At 43.3% G+C, this 21,261-nt stretch overlaps 1 protein-coding gene across 2 annotated transcripts in view; it reads right to left on the reverse strand.

Annotated features, from left to right (window-relative positions):
- LOC106613131 (2-phosphoxylose phosphatase 1) overlaps window positions 1-21,261 on the reverse strand; it is a 40,046-nt gene that overhangs the window by 8,551 nt on the left and 10,234 nt on the right. For both annotated transcript variants that reach the window (XM_014215089.2, XM_014215090.2), the window contains exon 3: window positions 6,213-6,395. In XM_014215089.2, coding sequence (XP_014070564.1) covers window positions 6,213-6,395 — 183 coding nt within the window. The remainder of the gene's footprint in view (window positions 1-6,212; window positions 6,396-21,261) is intronic.

Genomic DNA, 21,261 nt, shown 5'->3' on the forward strand with positions numbered 1-21,261 from the left:
CCATCACCACCATCATCATCATCATCATCACCACCATCACCACCATCACCACCATCACCATCATCATCACCACCATCACCATCATCACCATCACCACCACCACCACCATCACCATCACCAAAATCATCATCATCACCATCATCACCACCATCATCACCACTCACCACCATCATCATCATCACCACCATCACCACTATCATCATCATCACCACCACCATCACCACCACCATCATCATAACTAAAATCATCATCATCACTACCATCACCACCATCATCACCATCACTACCATCATCACCATCACCACCATCATCATCATCACCACCATCATCATCACCACCATCATCATCTTCATCATCACCACCATCACCATCACTAAAATCATCATCATCACCACCATCACCATCACTAAAATCATCACCATCATCACCATCATCATCATCATCAACATCACCATCAACTAACCATGACCCTTTATCCTCTCTATCCTCTAACCATGACCCTTCATCCTCTCTATCCTCTAACCATGACCCTTCATCATCTCTATCCTCTAACCATGACTCTTTATCCTCTCTATCCTCTAACCATGACCCTTCATCCTCTCTATCCTCTAACCATGACCCTTCATCATCTCTATCCTCTAACCATGACTCTTTATCCTCTCTATCATCTAACCATGACCCTTTATCCTCTCTATCCTCTAACCATGACCTTTTATCCTCTCTATCCTCTAACCATGACCCTTCATCCTCTCTATCCTCTAACCATGACCCTTCATCATCTCTATCCTCTAACCTTGACCCTTCATCATCTCTATCCTCTAACCATGACCCTTTATCCTCTCTATCCTCTAACCATGACCCTTTATCCTCTCTATCCTCTAACCATGACCCTTCATCCTCTCTATCCTCTAACCATAACCCTTTATCCTCTCTATCCTCTAACCATGACCCTTCATCATCTCTATCCTCTAACCATGACCCTTTATCCTCTCTATCCTCTAACCATGACCCTTCATCCTCTCTATCCTCTAACCATGACCCTTCATCCTCTCTATCCTCTAACCATGACCCTTCATCCTCTCTATCCTCTAACCATGACCCTTCATCATCTCTATCCTCTAACCATGACCCTTCATCCTCTCTATCCTCTAACCATGACCCTTCATCCTCTCTATCCTCTAACCATGACCCTTCATCCTCTCTATCCTCTAACCATGACCCTTAATCCTCTCTATCCTCTAACCATGACCCTTCATCCTCTAACCATGACCCTTCATCCTCTCTATCCTCTAACCATGACCCTTCATCCTCTCTATCCTCTAACCATGACCCTTCATCCTCTAACCATGACCCTTCATCCTCTCTATCCTCTAACCATGACCCTTCATCATCTCTATCCTCTAACCATGACCCTTCATCCTCTCTATCCTCTAACCATGACCCTTCATCCTCTCTATCCTCTAACCATGACCCTTCATCCTCTCTATCCTCTAACCATGACCCTTCATCCTCTCTATCCTCTAACCATGACCCTTCATCCTCTCTATCCTCTAACCATGACCCTTCATCCTCTCTATCCTCTAACCATGACCCTTCATCATCTCTATCCTCTAACCATGACCCTTTATCCTCTCTATCCTCTAACCATGACCCTTAATCCTCTCTATCCTCTAACCATGACCCTTCATCCTCTCTATCCTCTAACCATGACCCTTCATCCTCTCTATCCTCTAACCATGACCCTTTATCCTCTCTATCCTCTAACCATGACCCTTCATCCTCTCTATCCTCTAACCATGACCCTTCATCCTCTCTATCCTCTAACCATGACCCTTCATCCTCTCTATCCTCTAACCATGACCCTTCATCCTCTAACCATGACCCTTTATCCTCTCTATCCTCTAACCATGACCCTTTATCCTCTCTATCCTCTAACCATGACCCTTTATCCTCTCTATCCTCTAACCATGACCCTTTATCATCTCTATCCTCTAACCATGACCCTTTATCATCTCTATCCTCTAACCATGACTCTTTATCCTCTCTATCCTCTAACCATGACTCTTTATCCTCTCTATCCTCTAACCATGACCCTTCATCCTCTCTATCCTCTAACCATGACCCTTCATCCTCTAACCATGACCCTTTATCCTCTCTATCCTCTAACCATGACCCTTCATCATCTCTATTCTCTAACCATGACCCTTTATCATCTCTATCCTCTAACCATGACCCTTCATCCTCTCTATCCTCTAACCATGACCCTTCATCATCTCTATCCTCTAACCATGACTCTTTATCCTCTCTATCCTCTAACCATGACTCTTTATCCTCTCTATCCTCTAACCATGACCCTTCATCCTCTCTATCCTCTAACCATGACCCTTCATCATCTCTATCCTCTAACCATGACCCTTCATCCTCTAACCATGACCCTTCATCCTCTCTATCCTCTAACCATGACCCTTTATCCTCTCTATCCTCTAACCATGACCCTTCATCCTCTCTATCCTCTAACCATGACCCTTCATCCTCTCTATCCTCTAACCATGACCCTTTATCCTCTCTATCCTCTAACCATGACCCTTTATCCTCTCTATCCTCTAACCATGACCCTTCATCCTCTCTATCCTCTAACCATGACCCTTCATCATCTCTATCCTCTAACCATGACCCTTCATCATCTCTGTCCTCTAACCATGACCCTTCATCATCTCTATCCTCTAACCATGACCCTTCATCCTCTCTATCCTCTAACCATGACCCTTTATCCTCTCTATCCTCTAACCATGACCCTTTATCCTCTCTATCCTCTAACCATGACCCTTCATCATCTCTATCCTCTAACCATGACCCTTCATCCTCTCTATCCTCTAACCATGACCCTTTATCCTCTCTATCATCTAACCATGACCCTTCATCCTCTCTGTCCTCTAACCATGACCCTTCATCATCTCTATCCTCTAACCATGACCCTTCATCCTCTCTATCCTCTAACCATGACCCTTCATCCTCTAACCATGACCCTTCATCCTCTCTATCCTCTAACCATGACCCTTTATCCTCTCTATCCTCTAACCATGACCCTTCATCCTCTCTATCCTCTAACCATGACCCTTCATCCTCTCTATCCTCTAACCATGACCCTTCATCATCTCTGTCCTCTAACCATGACCCTTCATCCTCTCTATCCTCTAACCATGACACTTTATCCTCTAACCATGACCCTTCATCCTCTCTATCCTCTAACCATGACCCTTCATCCTCTCTATCCTCTAACCATGACCCTTCATCCTCTCTATCCTCTAACCATGACCCTTCATCATCTCTGTCCTCTAACCATGACCCTTCATCATCTCTATCCTCTAACCATGACCCTTCATCATCTCTATCCTCTAACCATGACCCTTCATCCTCTCTATCCTCTAACCATGACCCTTTATCCTCTCTATCCTCTAACCATGACACTTTATCCTCTCTATCCTCTAACCATGACCCTTTATCCTCTCTATCCTCTAACCATGACTCTTTATCCTCTAACCATGACCCTTCATCATCTCTATCCTCTAACCATGACCCTTTATCCTCTCTATCCTCTAACCATGACCCTTTATCCTCTCTATCCTCTAACCATGACTCTTTATCCTCTCTATCCTCTAACCATGACCCTTCATCCTCTCTATCCTCTAACCATGACCCTTTATCCTCTCTATCCTCTAACCATGACCCTTCATCATCTCTATCCTCTAACCATGACCCTTTATCCTCTCTATCCTCTAACCATGACCCTTTATCCTCTAACCATGACCCTTCATCATCTCTATCCTCTAACCATGACTCTTTATCCTCTCTATCCTCTAACCATGACCCTTCATCCTCTCTATCCTCTAACCATGACCCTTTATCATCTCTATCCTCTAACCATGACCCTTTATCCTCTCTATCCTCTAACCATGACCCTTCATCCTCTCTATCCTCTAACCATGACCCTTCATCATCTCTATCCTCTAACCATGACCCTTTATCCTCTCTATCCTCTAACCATGACCCTTCATCATCTCTATCCTCTAACCATGACGCTTCATCCTCTGTATCCTCTAACCATAACCCTTTATCCTCTCTATCCTCTAACCATGCCCCTTTATCCTCTCTATCCATGACCCTTTATCCTCTAGCAAACTATGACCCAACCCCAGCCTATCAATTATCTTTACATAACCCAAAACATCTGGTGTACACACTAGAGGTCGACCAATTAATCGGAATGGCCGATTAATTAGGGCTGATTTCAAGTTTTCATAACATGGACACCGATTATGGCTGATTACATTGCACTCCACGAGGAGACTGCGTGGCAGGCTGACTACCTGTTACGCGAGTGCAGCAAGGAGCCAAGGTAAGTTGCTAGCTAGCATTAAACTTATCTTATAAAAAACAATCAATCTTAACATAATCACTAGTTAACTACACATGGTTGATGATATTACTAGTTTATCTAACGTGTCCTGCGTTGCATGTAATCGATGCGGTGCCTGTTAATTTTCATTGAATCACAGCCTACTTCGCCAAACGGGTGATTTTAACAAGCGCATTCGCGAAAAAAGCACTGTCGTTGCACCAATGTACCTAACCATAAACATCAATGCCTTTCTTTAAAATCAATACACAAGTATTTATTTTTAAACCTGCATACTTAGTTAATATTGCATACTAACATGAATTTATTTAAACTAGGGAAATTGTGTCACTTCTCTTGGGTTCTGTGCAACAGAGTCAGGGTATATGCAGCAGTTTGGGCCGCCTGGCTCGTTGCGAAATGGGGGAAGACTATTTCTTCCTAACAAAGACAGCCAACTTCGCCAAACGGGGATGATTTAACAAAAGCGCATTTGTGAAAAAAGCACAATCGTTGCACGAATGTACCTAACCATAAACATCAATGCCTTTCTTAAAATCAATACACAGAAGTATATATTTTTTAACCTGCATATTTAGTTAAAAGAAATTAATGTTAGCAGGCTAAATTAAACTAGGGAAATTGTGTCACTGCTCTTGCGTTCATTGCACGCAGAGTCAGGGTATATGCAACAGTTTGGGCCGCCTGGCTCGTTGCGAACTAATTTGCCAGAATTTTACATAATTATGACATAACATTGAAGGTTGTGCAATGTAACAGCAATATTTAGACTTAAGGATCCCACCCGTTAGATAAAATACGGAACGGTTACGTATTTCACTGAAAAAATAAACGTTTTGTTTTCGAAATGATAGTTTCCGGATTCTACCATATTAATGACCTAAGGCTCGTATTTCTGTGTGTTATTATATTATAATTAAGTCTATGATTTGATAGAGCAGTCTGACTGAGCGGTGGTAGGCACCAGCAGGCTCGTAAGCATTCATTCAAACAGCACCTTCCTGCATTTGCCAGCAGCTCTTCGCAATGCTTCAAGCATTGCGCTGTTTATGACTTCAAGCCTATCAACTCCCGAGGTTAGGCTGGCAATACTAAAGTACCTATTAGAACATCCAATAGTCAAAGGTATATGAAATACAAATGGTATAGAGAGAGAGAGTCCTATAATTCCTTTAATAACTACAACCTAAAACTTCTTACCTGGGAATATTGAAGACTAATGTTAAAAGGAACCACCAGCTTTCATATGTTCTCATGTTCTGAGCAAGGAACTTAAACAATAGCTTTTTTACATGGCACATATTGCACTTTTACTTTGTTCTCCAACACTTTGCTTTTGCATTATTTAAAACAAATTGAACATGTTTCATTATTTATTTGAGACTACATTTATGTTATTTATGTATTATATTAAGTTAAAATAAAAGTGTTCATTCAGTATTGTTGTAATTGTCATTATTACAAATATATATATAAAAATCAGCCGATTAATCGGTATCGGCTTTTTTTTGGTCCTCCAATAACCGGTATCGGTATCAGCGTTGAATAATCATAATCGGTCGACCTCTAGTACACACATCTAAACGTCCCGTATTTTCCACATGGCTAAGCCTTCCTTGTTACCTGCTGACTGACTCCCTAAGGTTCTGTTATAAAACCTCCGCTTTGACCTATCTTCACTGATTGGTTGAGCCAATGGCTAACATGTTAGCAGACTGCAAAGGACTGAAACATTGCTCTTTCTTCCCAGTTACCAATGGAACAGCAGATTAGACTGTGTGTGTGCGTGTCTCACCCTCCCAGGCCTGTTCAGAGTGGTTGGGGGTGTTGCAGTAGCCATAAGCCTCAGCGATTGGGTCTGGTTCAGGAGCCTCTGTGTTGGGGACAGGGATCACTCTCTTCCTGCTCTTCCCTTGGCCCTGGCCTTGACCCTGGGGGGGCCGCTCCTCACCCATGGGTGTAGTGGGGATTAGGTGGACTGGAGAGAGAAGAGAGGGGGGAGTATAAACATTTTCAAATTACTTTAATGGGCCAATTCCTCAATGTTTGACAGATTGTGAGGGAGAGAGAGACTGAATGAAATAGCAGAGAATAAAGGATTGAGTGAGAGAAAGAGAGCGAGAGAGAAGTATAGCGAGAGAGACACACACCACTGACATCCATTTCTCAAAGGACTCTCCTTTATTAAGGTCTATAAAGTCTATTAACCTCCCCTCAGCCCAGCATCAGCCCAGCCTCCCCCTCAGCCCCCCTCAGCCCATCATGTTCCCAGCCTCCTCCTCAGCCCATCCTGTCCCCAGCCTCCTCCTCAGCCCATCATGACCCCAGCTTCAGCCCAGCATGTCCACAGTCTTAGCCCATCATGGCCCCAGCCTCCTCCTCAGCCCAGCCTCAACCCATCATGTCTCCAGCTTCAGCCCAGCCTCCTCCTCAGCCCAGTCTCAGCCCATCATGTCTCCAACTTCAGCCCAGCCTCCTCCTCAGTCCAGCCTCCCCTCAGCCCAGACTCAACCCATCATGACCCCAGCCTCCTCCTCAACCCAGCCTCAGCCCATCATGACCCCAGCCTCCTCCTCAACCCAGCCTCAGCCCATCATGTCCCCAGCCTCCTCCTCAGTCCAGCCTCAGCGCTAGCCCAGCCTCTGCACCTCATGTCCCCAGATTCAGCCCATCATGTCTCCAGCTTCAGCCTCAGCCCAGCCCTCTCCTCAGCCCAGTTTCAGCCCATCATTCCCCAGCTTCAGCCCAGCATGTCCCCAGTCTCAGCCCATCATGTCTCCAACTTCAGCCCAGCCTCCTCCTCAGTCCAGCCTCCCCTCAGCCCAGCCTCCCCTCAGCCCATCATGTCTCCAACTTCAGCCCAGCCTCCTCCTCAGTCCAGCCTCAGCCTCAGCCCAGCCTCCCCTCAGCCCAGACTCAGCCCATCATGACCCAAGCCTCCTCCTCAGCCCAGCTCATCTACATGTGAACAGCAGTAGAACCCTGTACAAAACCCCTCACCAATAACCCAGGGTTGCCTTGACAACCATTGACCTGTGACCCCAAGGCCAGGCGGCCCAAGGTGAGAGAGCGGTGTGGGAACTACTGCAGTCCCCTTCAGAAACACAGGCCAGTCAGTTAGCATCAGTATAGACTCACTGGTCAGTCAGCATCAGTATAGACTCACCAGTCAGTTAGCATCAGTATAGACTCACTGGTCAGTCAGCACCAGTATAGACTGTCAGTTAACATCAGTATAGACTCACTGGTCAGTTAGCACCAGTATAGACTGTCAGTTAACATCAGTATAGACTCACTGGTCAGTTAGCACCAGTAAAGATGGTCAGTTAACATCAGTATAGACTCACTGGTCAGTTAGCATCAGTATAGACTGTCAGTTAACATCAGTATAGACTCACTGGTCAGTTAGCATCAGTAAAGATGGTCAGTTAACATCAGTATAGATTCACCGGTCAGTTAGCATCAGTATAGACTCACCGGTCAGTTAGCATCACTATAGACTCACCGGTCAATCAGCATCAGTATCGACTCACTGTTCAGTTAGCATCAGCATAGACAGTCAGTTAACGTCAGTATAGACTCACTGGTCAGTTAGCATCAGTATAGACAGTCAGTTAGCATCAGTATAGACTCACCGGTCAGTTAGCATCACTATAGACTCACCGGTCAGTCAGCATCAGTATCGACTCACTGTTCAGTTAGCATCAGCATAGACGGTCAGTTAACATCAGTATAGACTCACTGGTCAGTTAGCATCAGTATAGACGGTCAGTTAACATCAGTATAGACTCACTGGTCAGTTAGCACCAGTATAGACAGCCAGTTAACATCAGTATAGACTCACTGGTCAGTTAGCACCAGTATAGATGGTCAGTTAGCATCAATAACGTCCTTTGTTACACGGAAATATGGGTCACTCGAGACACTATCGGAGTAGGTACAGCCACCTGGTTTCTTCACGCATCGCGCCGACAGGAACAAGCATCTCTCTGGTAAGAAGAAGGGCGGGGGTGTATGCCTTATGATTAACGAGACGTGGTGTGATCATAACAACATACAGGAAAAGTCCTTTTGTTGACCTGACTTAGAACCCTAAATTTTATCAGCATATCGATTGCGCGACCCGGGCTGGCAAAACCCTGGATCATTGTTATTCTAACTTCCGTGACGCATATAAGGCCCTCCCCCGCCCTCCTTTCGGAAAAGCTGTCCACGACTCAATTTTGTTGCTCCCAGCCTATAGACAGAAACTAAAACAGGAAGCACCCGTGTTCAGGTCTGTTCAACGCTGGTCCGACCAATCGGATTCCACACTTCAAGATTGCTTCAATCACGTGGACTGGGATATGTTCCGCATAGCATCGAACAACAACATTGATGAATACGCTGATTCGGTGAGTGAGTTTATTAGCAAGTGCATCAGTGATGTTGTACCCACAGCGTCTATTGAAACATTCCCCAACCAGAAACCGTGGATTGATGGCAGCATTCGCGCAAAACTGAAAGCGCAAACCACTGCTTTTAATCAGGGCAAGGTGACCAGAAACATGACTGAATACAAATAGTGTAGCTATTCCCTCCGCAAGGCAATCAAACAAGCTAAGCGTCAGTACAAAGACAAAGTAGAGTCGCAATTCAACGGCTCAGACACGAGAGGTATGTGGCAGGGTCTACAGTCAATCACGGACTACAAAAGAAAAACTAGCCCCGTCGCGGACCACGATGTCTTGCTCCCAGACAAACTAAACAACTTCTTTGCTCGCTTTGAGGACAATACAGTGCCATTGACATGGCCCACTACCAAAACCTGCGGGCTATCCTTCACTGCAGCCAACGTGAGTAAAACATTTAAACGTGTTAACCCTCGCAAGGCTGCAGGCCCAGACGGCATCCCCAGTCGCATCCTCAGAGCATGCGCAGACCAGCTGGCTGGTGTGTTTACGGACATATTCAATCAACCCTTATCCCAGTCTGCTGTTCCCACATTCTTCAAGAGGGCCACCATTGTTCCTGTCCCAAGAAAGCTAAGGTAACTGATCTAAATGACTACCGCCCCGTAGCACTCACTTCCGTCATCATGAAGTGCTTTGAGAGGCTAGTCAAGGACCATATCCCCTCCACCCTACCTGACACATCTAGACCCACTCCAATTTGCTTACCGCCCCAATAGGTCCACAGACGATGCAATCGCAATCACACTGCCCTAACCCATCTGGACAAGAGGAATACCTATGTAAGAATGCTGTTCATCGACTACAGCTCAGCATTTAACACCATAGTACCCTCCAAACTTGTCATTAAGCTCAAGACCCTGGGTCTCGACCCCGCCCTGTGCAACTGGGTCCTGGACTTCCTGACGGGCCACCCCCAGGTGGTGAGGGTAGGTAACAACATCTTACCCTCGCTGATCCTCAACACTGGGGCCCCACAGGGGTGTGTTCTCAGCCCTCTCCTGTACTCCCTGTTCACCCAAGACTGCGTGGCCATGCACGCCTCCAACTCAATCATGAAGTTTGCAGACGACACTACAGTGGTAGGCTTGATTACCAACAACGACGAGACGGCCTACAGGGAAGAGGTGAGGGCCCTCGGAGTGTGGTGTCAGGAAAATAACCTCACACTCAATGTCGACAAAACAAAGGAGATGATCGTGGACTTCAGGAAACAGCAGAGGGAGCAGCCCCCTATCCACATTGACGGGATAGTAGTGGAGAGGGTGGAAAGTTTTAAGTTCCTCGGCGTACACATCACGGACAAACTGAAATGGTCCACCCACAGAGACAGCGTGGTGAAGAAGTCGCAGCAGCGCCTCTTCAACCTCAGGAGGCTGAAGAAATTCGGCTTGTCACCACACTCACAAACTTTTACAGATGCACAATCGAAAGCATCCTGTCGGGCTGTATCACCGCCTGGTACGGCAACTCCTCCGCCCACAACCGTAAGGCTCTCCAGAGGGTAGTGACGTCTGCACAACGCATCACCGGGGGAAAAGTACCTGCCCTCCAGGACACCTACACCACCCGATGTAACAGGAAGGCCAACAAGATCATCAAGGACAACAACCACCCGAGCCACTGCCTGTTCACCCCACTATCATCCAGAAGGCGAGGTCAGTACAGGTGCATCAAAGCGGGGACCGAGAGACTGAAAAACAGCTTCTATCTCAAGGCCATCATACTGTTAAACAGCCATCACTAACATTGAGTGGCTGCTGCCAACATACTGACTCAACTCTAGCCACTTTAATAATGGAAAAATTGATGTAATAAATGTATCACTAGCCAATTTATATAATGTTTACTTACCTTACATTACTCATCTCATATGTATATACTGTAGTCTATACCATCTACTGCATCTTGCCTATGCTGTTCGGCCATCACTCATTCATATATTTTTATGTACATATTCTTATTCATTCCTTTACACTTGTGTGTATAAGGTAGTTGTTGTGAAATTGTTAGATTAGATTACTTGTTAGATATTACTGCATGGTCGGAACTAGAAGCACAAGCATTTCACTACACTCGCATTAACATCTACTAACCATGTGTATGTGACATATACAATTTGATTTGATTTGTATAGACTAACCGGTCAGTTAGCATCAGTATAGACTCACTAATCAGTTAGCATCAGTATAGACAGTCAGTTAGCATCAGTATAGACTAGAGGTCGACCGATTAATCGGAATGGCCGATTAATTGGGGCCGATTTCACGTTTTCATAACAATTGGAAATCGGTATTGTTGGACGCCGATTTGGCCGAATTCTTTTTTTTTAAGACCATTATTTAACTAGGCAAGTCAGTTAAGAACACATTCTTATTTTCAATGACGGCCTAGGAACGGTGGGTTAACTGCCTTGTTCAGGGGCAGAAAGACAGATTTTTACCATGTCAGCTCAGGGATTCAATCTTGCAACCTTACGTTTAACTAGTCCAACGCTCTAACCACCTGCTTTACATTGCACTCCACGAGGTTACGCAAATGCAGTAAGAAGCTAAGGTAAGTTGCTAGCTAGCATTAAACTTATCTTATAAAAAACAATCAATCAATCATAATCACTAGTTAACTACACATGGTTGATGATATTACTAGTTTATCTAGCCTGTCCTGCGTTGCATATAATCGCTTAGGTACACGTTGCTCCAACCATAAACATCAATGCCTTTCTTAAAATCAATACACAAGTATATATTTTTAAACCTGCATATTTAGTTAATATTGCCTGCTAACATTAATTTATTTTAACTAGGGAAAATGTGTCACTTCTCTTGCAAACAGAGTCAGGGTATATGCAGCAGTTTGGGCCGCCTGGCTCGTTGCGAACTGTGAAGACTATTTCTTCCTAACAAAGACAGCCGACTTCGAAACGGGGGATGATTTAACAAAAGCGCATTTGCGAAAAAAGCACAATAGTTGCACGACTGTACCTAACCATAAACATCAATGCCTTTCTTAAAATCAATACACAGAAGTATATATTTTTAAACCTGCATATTTAGCTACATTAATTCCAGGTTAGCAGGCAATATTAACCAGGTGAAATTGTGTCATTTTGCGTTCATTGCACGCAGTCAGGGTATATGCAACACTTTGGGTAATTTGTCAGAATTTTACGTAATTATGACATAACACTGAAGGTTGTGCAATGTAACAGGAATAACATTTTGTTTTCGTGATGATAGTTTCCGGATTTGACCATATTAATGACCTAAGGCTCGTGTTTCTGTGTGTTATTATGTTATAATTAAGTCTACGATTTGATAGAGCAGTCTGACTGAGCGATGGTAGGCACCAGCACGCTCGTAAGCGTTCATTCAAACAGCACTTTCGTGCGTTTTGCCAGCAGCCATTCGCAATGCTTCAAGCATTGCGCTGTTTATGACTTCAAGCCTATCAACTCCCGAGATTAGGCTGGTGTAACCCATGTGAAATGGCTAGCTAGTTAGCCGGGTGCGCGCTAATAGCGTTTCAAACGTCACTCGCTCTGAGACTTGGAGTAGTTTTTTCCCTTCCTCTACATGGGTAACGCTGCTTCGAGGGTGGCTGTTGTCGATGTGTTCCTGGTTCAAGCCCAGGTAGGAGCGGGGAAAGGGACGGAAGCTAAACTGTTACACTGGCAATACTAAAGTGCCTATAAGAACATCCAATAGTCAAAGGTATATGAAATACAAATCGTATAGAGAGAAAAAGTCCTATAATTCCTATAATAACTACAACCTAAAACATCTTACCTGGGAATATTGAAGACTCATGTTAAAAGGAACCACCAGCTTTCATATGATCTCATGTTCTGAGCAAGGAACTTAAACGTTAGCTTTTTTACATGGCACATATTGCACTTTAACTTTCTTCTCCAACACTTTGCTTTTGCATTATTTAAATCAAATTGAACATGTTTCACTATTTATTTGAGGCTAAATTGATTTTATTGATGTATTATATTAAGTTAAAATAAGTGTTCCTTCAGTATTGTTGTAATTGTCATTATTACAAATAAATATATATTTTTTTAATCGGCCGATTAATCGGTATCGAGGTTTTTGGCCCTCCAATAATCGGCATCGGCGTTGAAAAATCATAATCGGTCGACCTCTAGTATAGACTCACTGGTCAGTTAGCATCAGTATATATAGTTAGTTAGCATCAGTATAGATGGTCAATTAACATCAGTATAGACTCACCAGGCAGTTAGCATCAGTATAGACAGTCAGTTAGTATCGGTATAGACTCACTGATCGTTAGCATCAGTATAGACAGTGAGTTACCCTCAGTATAGACTCACTGATCGGTTAGCATCAGTATAGACAGTCAGTTAGCATCAGTATAGACTCACCGGTCAGTTAGTATCACTATAGACTCGCCGGTCAGATAGTATTAGTATAGACTCACTGATCGGTTAGCATCAGTATAGAGTCACTGATTGGTTAGCATCAGTATAGACAGTCAGTTAGTATCACCATAGACTCCCCGGTCAGTTAGTATCAGTATAGACTCTCTGGTCAGTTAGCATCAGTATAGACAGTCAGTTAGTATGAGTATAGACTCACTGGTCGGTTAGCATCAGTATAGACACTCTGGTCGGTTAGCATCAGTATAGACAGTCAGTTAGTATGAGTATAGACTCTCTGGTCGGTTAGCATCAGTATAGACTCTCTGGTCGGTTAGCATCAGTATAGACAGTCAGTTAGTATCACTATAGACTCACCGGTCAGTTAGTATCATTATAGACTCACCAGTCAGTTAGTATCAGTATAGACTCTCTGGTCGGTTAGCATCAGTATAGACAGTCAGTTAGGATGAGTATAGACTCACTGGTCGGTTAGCATCACTATAGACTCACCGGTCAGTTAGTATCAGTATAGACTCACTGGTCAGTTAGTATCAGTATAGACTCACTGGTCAGTTAGCATCAGTATAGACAGTCAGTTAGTATCAGTATAGACTCACTGGTCAGTTAGCATCAGTATAGACTCACTGGTCAGTTAGTATGAGTATAGACTCACTGGTCAGTTAGTATGAGTATAGACTCACTGGTCGGTTAGCATCAGTATAGACAGTCAGTTAGTATCAGTATAGACAGTCAGTTAGTATCAGTATAGACTCACCGGTCAGTTAGTATGAGTATAGACTCACTGGTCGGTTAGCATCAGTATAGACAGTCAGTTAGTATCAGTATAGACAGTCAGTTAGTATCAGTATAGACTCACTGGTCGGTTAGCATCAGTATAGACTCTCTGGTCGGTTAGCATCAGTATAGACAGTCAGTTAGTATGAGTATAGACTCACTGGTTGGTTAGCATCAGTATAGACTCTCTGGTCGGTTAGCATCAGTATAGACAGTCAGTTAGTATGAGTATAGACTCTCTGGTCGGTTAGCATCAGTATAGACAGTCAGTTAGTATCAGTATAGACTCACCGGTCAGTTAGTATCACTACAGACTCACCGGTCAGTTAGTATCAGTATAGACTCTCTGGTCGGTTAGCATCAGTATAGACAGTCAGTTAGTATCAGTATAGACAGTCAGTTAGTATCAGTATAGACTCACCGGTCAGTTAGTATCAGTATAGACTCACTGATCGGTTAGCATCAGTATAGAGTCACTGATTGGTTAGCATCAGTATAGAGTCACTGATTGGTTAGCATCAGTATAGACAGTCAGTTAGTATCACCATAGACTCACCGGTCAGTTAGTATCAGTATAGACTCACTGGTCAGTTAGTATCAGTATAGACTCACTGGTCGGTTAGCATCAGTATAGACAGTCAGTTAGTATCAGTATAGAATCACTGGTCAGTTAGTATCAGTATAGACTCACTGGTCAGTTAGTATCAGTATAGACTCACTGGTCGGTTAGCATCAGTATAGACAGTCAGTTAGTATCAGTATAGACTCACCGGTCAGTTAGTATCACTATAGACTCACCAGTCAGTTAGTATCAGTATAGACTCTCTGGTCGGTTAGCATCAGTATAGACAGTCAGTTAGTATCAGTATAGACTCACCGGTCAGTTAGTATCAGTATAGACTCACTGGTCGGTTAGCATCAGTATAGACAGTCAGTTAGTATCAGTATAGACAGTCAGTTAGTATCAGTATAGACTCACTGGTCAGTTAGTATCAGTATAGACTCACTGGTCAGTTAGTATCAGTATAGACTCACTGGTCAGTTAGTATCAGTATAGACTCACTGGTCAGTTAGTATCAGTATAGACTCACTGGTCGGTTAGCATCAGTATAGACAGTCAGTTAGTATCAGTATAGACTCACCGGTCAGTTAGTATCACTATAGACTCACCAGTCAGTTAGTATAATTATAGACTCACCGGTCAGTTAGTATCAGTATAGACTCACTGATCGGTTAGCATCAGTATAGAGTCACTGATTGGTTAGCATCAGTATAGAGTCACTGATTGGTTAGCATCAGTATAGAGTCACTGATTGGTTAGCATCAGTATAGACAGTCAGTTAGTATCACCATAGACTCACCGGTCAGTTAGTATCAGTATAGACTCACTGGTCAGTTAGTATCAGTATAGACTCACTGGTCGGTTAGCATCAGTATAGACAGTCAGTTAGTATCAGTATAGACTCACTGGTCAGTTAGTATCAGTATAGACTCACTGGTCAGTTAGTATCAGTATAGACTCACTGGTCGGTTAGCATCAGTATAGACAGTCAGTTAGTATCAGTATAGACTCACCAGTCAGTTAGTATCAGTATAGACTCTCTGGTCGGTTAGCATCAGTATAGACAGTCAGTTAGTATCAGTATAGACTCACCGGTCAGTTAGTATCAGTATAGACTCACTGGTCGGTTAGCATCAGTATAGACAGTCAGTTAGTATCAGTATAGACAGTCAGTTAGTATCAGTATAGACTCACTGGTCAGTTAGTATCAGTATAGACTCACTGGTCAGTTAGTATCAGTATAGACTCACTGGTCAGTTAGTATCAGTATAGACTCACTGGTCGGTTAGCATCAGTATAGACAGTCAGTTAGTATCAGTATAGACTCACCGGTCAGTTAGTATCACTATAGACTCACCAGTCAGTTAGTATAATTATAGACTCACCGGTCAGTTAGTATCAGTATAGACTCACTGATCGGTTAGCATCAGTATAGAGTCACTGATTGGTTAGCATCAGTATAGAGTCACTGATTGGTTAGCATCAGTATAGACAGTCAGTTAGTATCACCATAGACTCACCGGTCAGTTAGTATGAGTATAGACTCTCTGGTCGGTTAGCATCAGTATAGACAGTCAGTTAGTATCAGTATAGACTCACCGGTCAGTTAGTATCACTATAGACTCACCGGTCATTTAGTATCAGTATAGACTCACTGGTCAGTTAGTATCAGTATAGACTCTCTGGTCGGTTAGCATCAGTATAGACAGTCAGTTAGTATCAGTATAGACTGACCGGTCAGTTAGGATCACTATAGACTCACCGGTCAGTTAGTATCAGTATAGACTCTCTGGTCGGTTAGCATCAGTATAGACAGTCAGTTAGTATCAGTATAGACAGTCAGTTAGTATCAGTATAGAATCACTGGTCAGTTAGTATCAGTATAGACTCACTGGTCAGTTAGTATCAGTATAGACTCACTGGTCGGTTATCATCAGTATAGACAGTCAGTTAGTATCAGTATAGACTCACCGGTCAGTTAGTATCACTATAGACTCACCAGTCAGTTAGTATCAGTATAGACTCTCTGGTCGGTTAGCATCAGTATAGACAGTCAGTTAGTATCAGTATAGACTCACCGGTCAGTTAGTATCAGTATAGACTCACTGGTCGGTTAGCATCAGTATAGACAGTCAGTTAGTATCAGTATAGACAGTCAGTTAGTATCAGTATAGACTCACTGGTCAGTTAGTATCAGTATAGACTCACTGGTCAGTTAGTATCAGTATAGACTCACTGGTCAGTTAGTATCAGTATAGACTCACTGGTCGGTTAGCATCAGTATAGACAGTCAGTTAGTATCAGTATAGACTCACCGGTCAGTTAGTATCACTATAGACTCACCAGTCAGTTAGTATAATTATAGACTCACCGGTCAGTTAGTATCAGTATAGACTCACTGATCGGTTAGCATCAGTATAGAGTCACTGATTGGTTAGCATCAGTATAGAGTCACTGATTGGTTAGCATCAGTATAGACAGTCAGTTAGTATCACCATAGACTCACCGGTCAGTTAGTATGAGTATAGACTCTCTGGTCGGTTAGCATCAGTATAGACAGTCAGTTAGTATCAGTATAGACTCACCGGTCAGTTAGTATCACTATAGACTCACCGGTCATTTAGTATAAATATAGACTCACCGGTCAGTTAGTATCAGTATAGACTCACTGGTCGGTTAGCATCAGTATAGACAGTCAGTTAGTATCAGTATAGACTGACCGGTCAGTTAGGATCACTATAGACTCACCGGTCATTTAGTATCAGTATAGACTCACTGGTCAGTTAGTATCAGTATAGACTCACTGGTCAGTTAGTATCACTATAGACTCACCGGTCATTTAGTATCAGTATAGACTCTCTGGTCGGTTAGCATCAGTATAGACAGTCAGTTAGTATCAGTATAGACAGTCAGTTAGTATCAGTATAGACTCACCGGTCAGTTAGTATCAGTATAGACTCACTGATCGGTTAGCATCAGTATAGAGTCACTGATTGGTTAGCATCAGTATAGAGTCACTGATTGGTTAGCATCAGTATAGACAGTCAGTTAGTATCACCATAGACTCACCGGTCAGTTAGTATCAGTATAGACTCACTGGTCAGTTAGTATCAGTATAGACTCACTGGTCAGTTATTATCAGTATAGACTCACTGGTCGGTTAGCATCAGTATAGACAGTCAGTTAGTATCAGTATAGACTCACCGGTCAGTTAGCATCAGTATAGACTCACCGGTCAGTTAGTATCAGTATAGACTCTCTGGTCGGTTAGCATCAGTATAGACAGTCAGTCAGTATCAGTATAGACTCACCGGTCAGTTAGTATGAGTATAGACTCACTGGTCGGTTAGTATCAGTATAGACTCACTGGTCAGTTAGTATCAGTATAGACTCACTGGTCAGTTAGCATCAGTTTTGACAGTCAGTTAGTATGAGTATAGACTCACTGGTCGGTTAGCATCAGTATAGACAGTCAGTTAGTATCAGTATAGACTCACTGGTCAGTTAGCATCAGTATAGACTCACTGGTCAGTTAGCATCAGTATAGACTCACTGGTCAGTTAGTATGAGTATAGACTCACTGGTCGGTTAGCATCAGTATAGACTCTCTGGTCGGTTAGCATCAGTATAGACAGTCAGTTAGTATGAGTATAGACTCTCTGGTCGGTTAGCATCAGTATAGACTCTCTGGTCGGTTAGCATCAGTATAGACAGTCAGTTAGTATCACTATAGACTCACCGGTCAGTTAGTATCAGTATAGACTCACCGGTCAGTTAGTATCAGTATAGACTCTCTGGTCGGTTAGCATCAGTATAGACAGTCAGTTAGGATGAGTATAGACTCACTGGTCGGTTAGCATCACTATAGACTCACCGGTCAGTTAGTATCAGTATAGACTCACCGGTCAGTTAGTATCAGTATAGACTCACTGGTCGGTTAGCATCAGTATAGACAGTCAGTTAGTATCAGTATAGACAGTCAGTTAGTATCAGTATAGACTCACCGGTCAGTTAGTATCAGTATAGACTCACTGATCGGTTAGCATCAGTATAGAGTCACTGATTGTTTAGCATCAGTATAGAGTCACTGATTGGTTAGCATCAGTATAGACAGTCAGTTAGTATCACCATAGACTCACCGGTCAGTTAGTATCAGTATAGACTCACTGGTCAGTTAGTATCAGTATAGACTCACTGGTCGGTTAGCATCAGTATAGACTCACTGGTCGGTTAGCATCAGTATAGACAGTCAGTTAGTATCAGTATAGACTCACCGGTCAGTTAGTATCACTATAGACTCACTGGTCATTTAGTATCAGTATAGACTCACCGGTCAGTTAGTATCAGTATAGACTCACTGGTCTATACCAGTGAGTCTATACTGGGTGCCAGTGAGTCTATACTGGGTGCGTGAGTCTATACTGGGTGCATGAGATGTCAATATTCATATGTGAGTGTGTGTGTATGTGTGTGTGTGTGTGTGTGTGTGTGTGTGTGTGTGTGTGTGTGTAAGAGTGTCAGTGAAGTACACTGCCGTTCAAAAGGTGCGTGAGATGTCAATATTCATATGTGAGTGTGTGTGTATGAGTGTGTGTGTGTGTGTGTGTGTGTGTGTGTGTAAGAGTGTCAGTGAAGTACACTGCCGTTCAAAAGGTGCGTGAGATGTCAATATTCATATGTGAGTGTGTGTGTATGAGTGTGTGTGTGTGTGTGTGTGTGTGTGTGTGTGTGTGTGTGTGTGTGTGTGTGTGTGTGTGTAAGAGTGTCAGTGAAGTACACTGCCGTTCAAAAGTTTGTGGTCACTTAGAAATGGCCTTGATTTTGAAAGAAAAGCACATTTTTTGTCCATTAAAATAAAATGATAAACATGGATTAGCTAACACAACGTGCCATTGGAACACAGGAGTGATGGTTGCTGATAATGGGCCTCTGTACGCCTATGTAGATATTCCATGAAAAATCTGCCGTTTTCCAACTACAATAGTCATTTACAACATTAACAATGTCTACACTGTTTTTCTGATCAATTTGATGTTATGTTAATGGGTAATTTTTGACATTTCCTTTCAAAAACAGTGTTAGGGTTAGTGACCCCAAACCTTTGAACGGTAGTGTATGTTTGATGTATTTATGCAAAGCTCATCTGTAAAAGAGACCCTAGTGTCAGTATGACGTCCCTGTTAAAATAAAAATACTTAAAGAAAACACACATCCTCAATCAGCAGCAAGGGACAGCAGCAACCCTTGCTGCTGTGCTCTTTAACAAACACACAAACGACTACACACACCCACGCCGACACACAGACACTCAGGGGTGTGGCAGTATAGACAGTCAGTTAGTATCAGTATAGACTCACCGGTCAGTTAGTATCAGTATAGACTCTCTGGTCGGTTAGCATCAGTATAGACAGTCAGTTAGTATCAGTATAGACTCACCGGTCAGTTAGTATCACTATAGACTCACCGGTCAGTTAGTATCAGTATAGACTCTCTGGTCGGTTAGCATCAGTATAGACAGTCAGTTAGTATCAGTATAGACAGTCAGTTAGTATCAGTATAGACTCACCGGTCAGTTAGTATGAGTATAGACTCACTGGTCGGTTAGTATCAGTATAGACTCACTGGTCAGTTAGTATCAGTATAGACTCACTGGTCAGTTAGCATCAGTATAGACAGTCAGTTAGTATGAGTATAGACTCACTGGTCGGTTAGCATCAGTATAGACAGTCAGTTAGCATCAGTATAGACTTCCTGTTCAGTTATCATCAGTATACAGTACGTACATCAGGGGGCCATGTCTAAGTAACAACTAGCTAGCCTTAAGAAATGTACATAAAGAAACGTACATAAAGAAACGTACAGCAGGGCCAGTAATTAGGGGAAGAGCAGGTAGTTCTGACTGTATGCATTGGCTGAGAGTTGAAAAAGGTGAGCCTATTACACTGGTGAGAGCTTCCTTCCAGCCTTACACCTCAGTGTTTTACACCGCCTGTACTGTGGTAAAGAGTCAGCTGCTACAGTAAACCTTAAACACACAGGATGGACCGTGAATGACCTTCCTCCTTCTCTTCCTCCCCTCCAACTCTCCCACCAGAGAAATAAAACAGGGCCGTTTCCAAATGGTGAGGGATAGAGAAAGAGGGAGGGAGAGAAAGAGGGAGAAAGGTATCTAGAATAAACATAATGTGTGGCCTTGGCAGGCAAAGCCATCCATCCTGGAGAAGAGTAGCATCCTAATGCTCAACCCACACATTTAATTAAGCCCCAGTGTTAGTGATACCGTGCTAAAACAACACCAGATATACTGTAATTCAGGGGAGAATATCATTTTAAGATAGCTAGGTGGCACTATCACATCTCAGTCATAGTCAGTATCAGCAAGGTGTTAGTTCACAAACTGCAATTCCTCTCAGCCTACTAGACTTGGACTGCCTGCATTTCAAATTAACATTACAAAACCACACACTACTGCCACGACCAACACCACACACTACTGCCACGACCAACACCACACACTACTGCCACGACCAACACCACACACTACTGCCACGACCAACACCACACACTACTGCCACGACCACCACCACACACTACTGCCACGAGCAATATAACACACTACTGCCACAACCAATATAACACACTACTGCCA

Source organism: Salmo salar, chromosome ssa09 (assembly GCF_905237065.1).
Source record: "Salmo salar chromosome ssa09, Ssal_v3.1, whole genome shotgun sequence".
Taxonomy (NCBI): domain Eukaryota; kingdom Metazoa; phylum Chordata; class Actinopteri; order Salmoniformes; family Salmonidae; genus Salmo; species Salmo salar.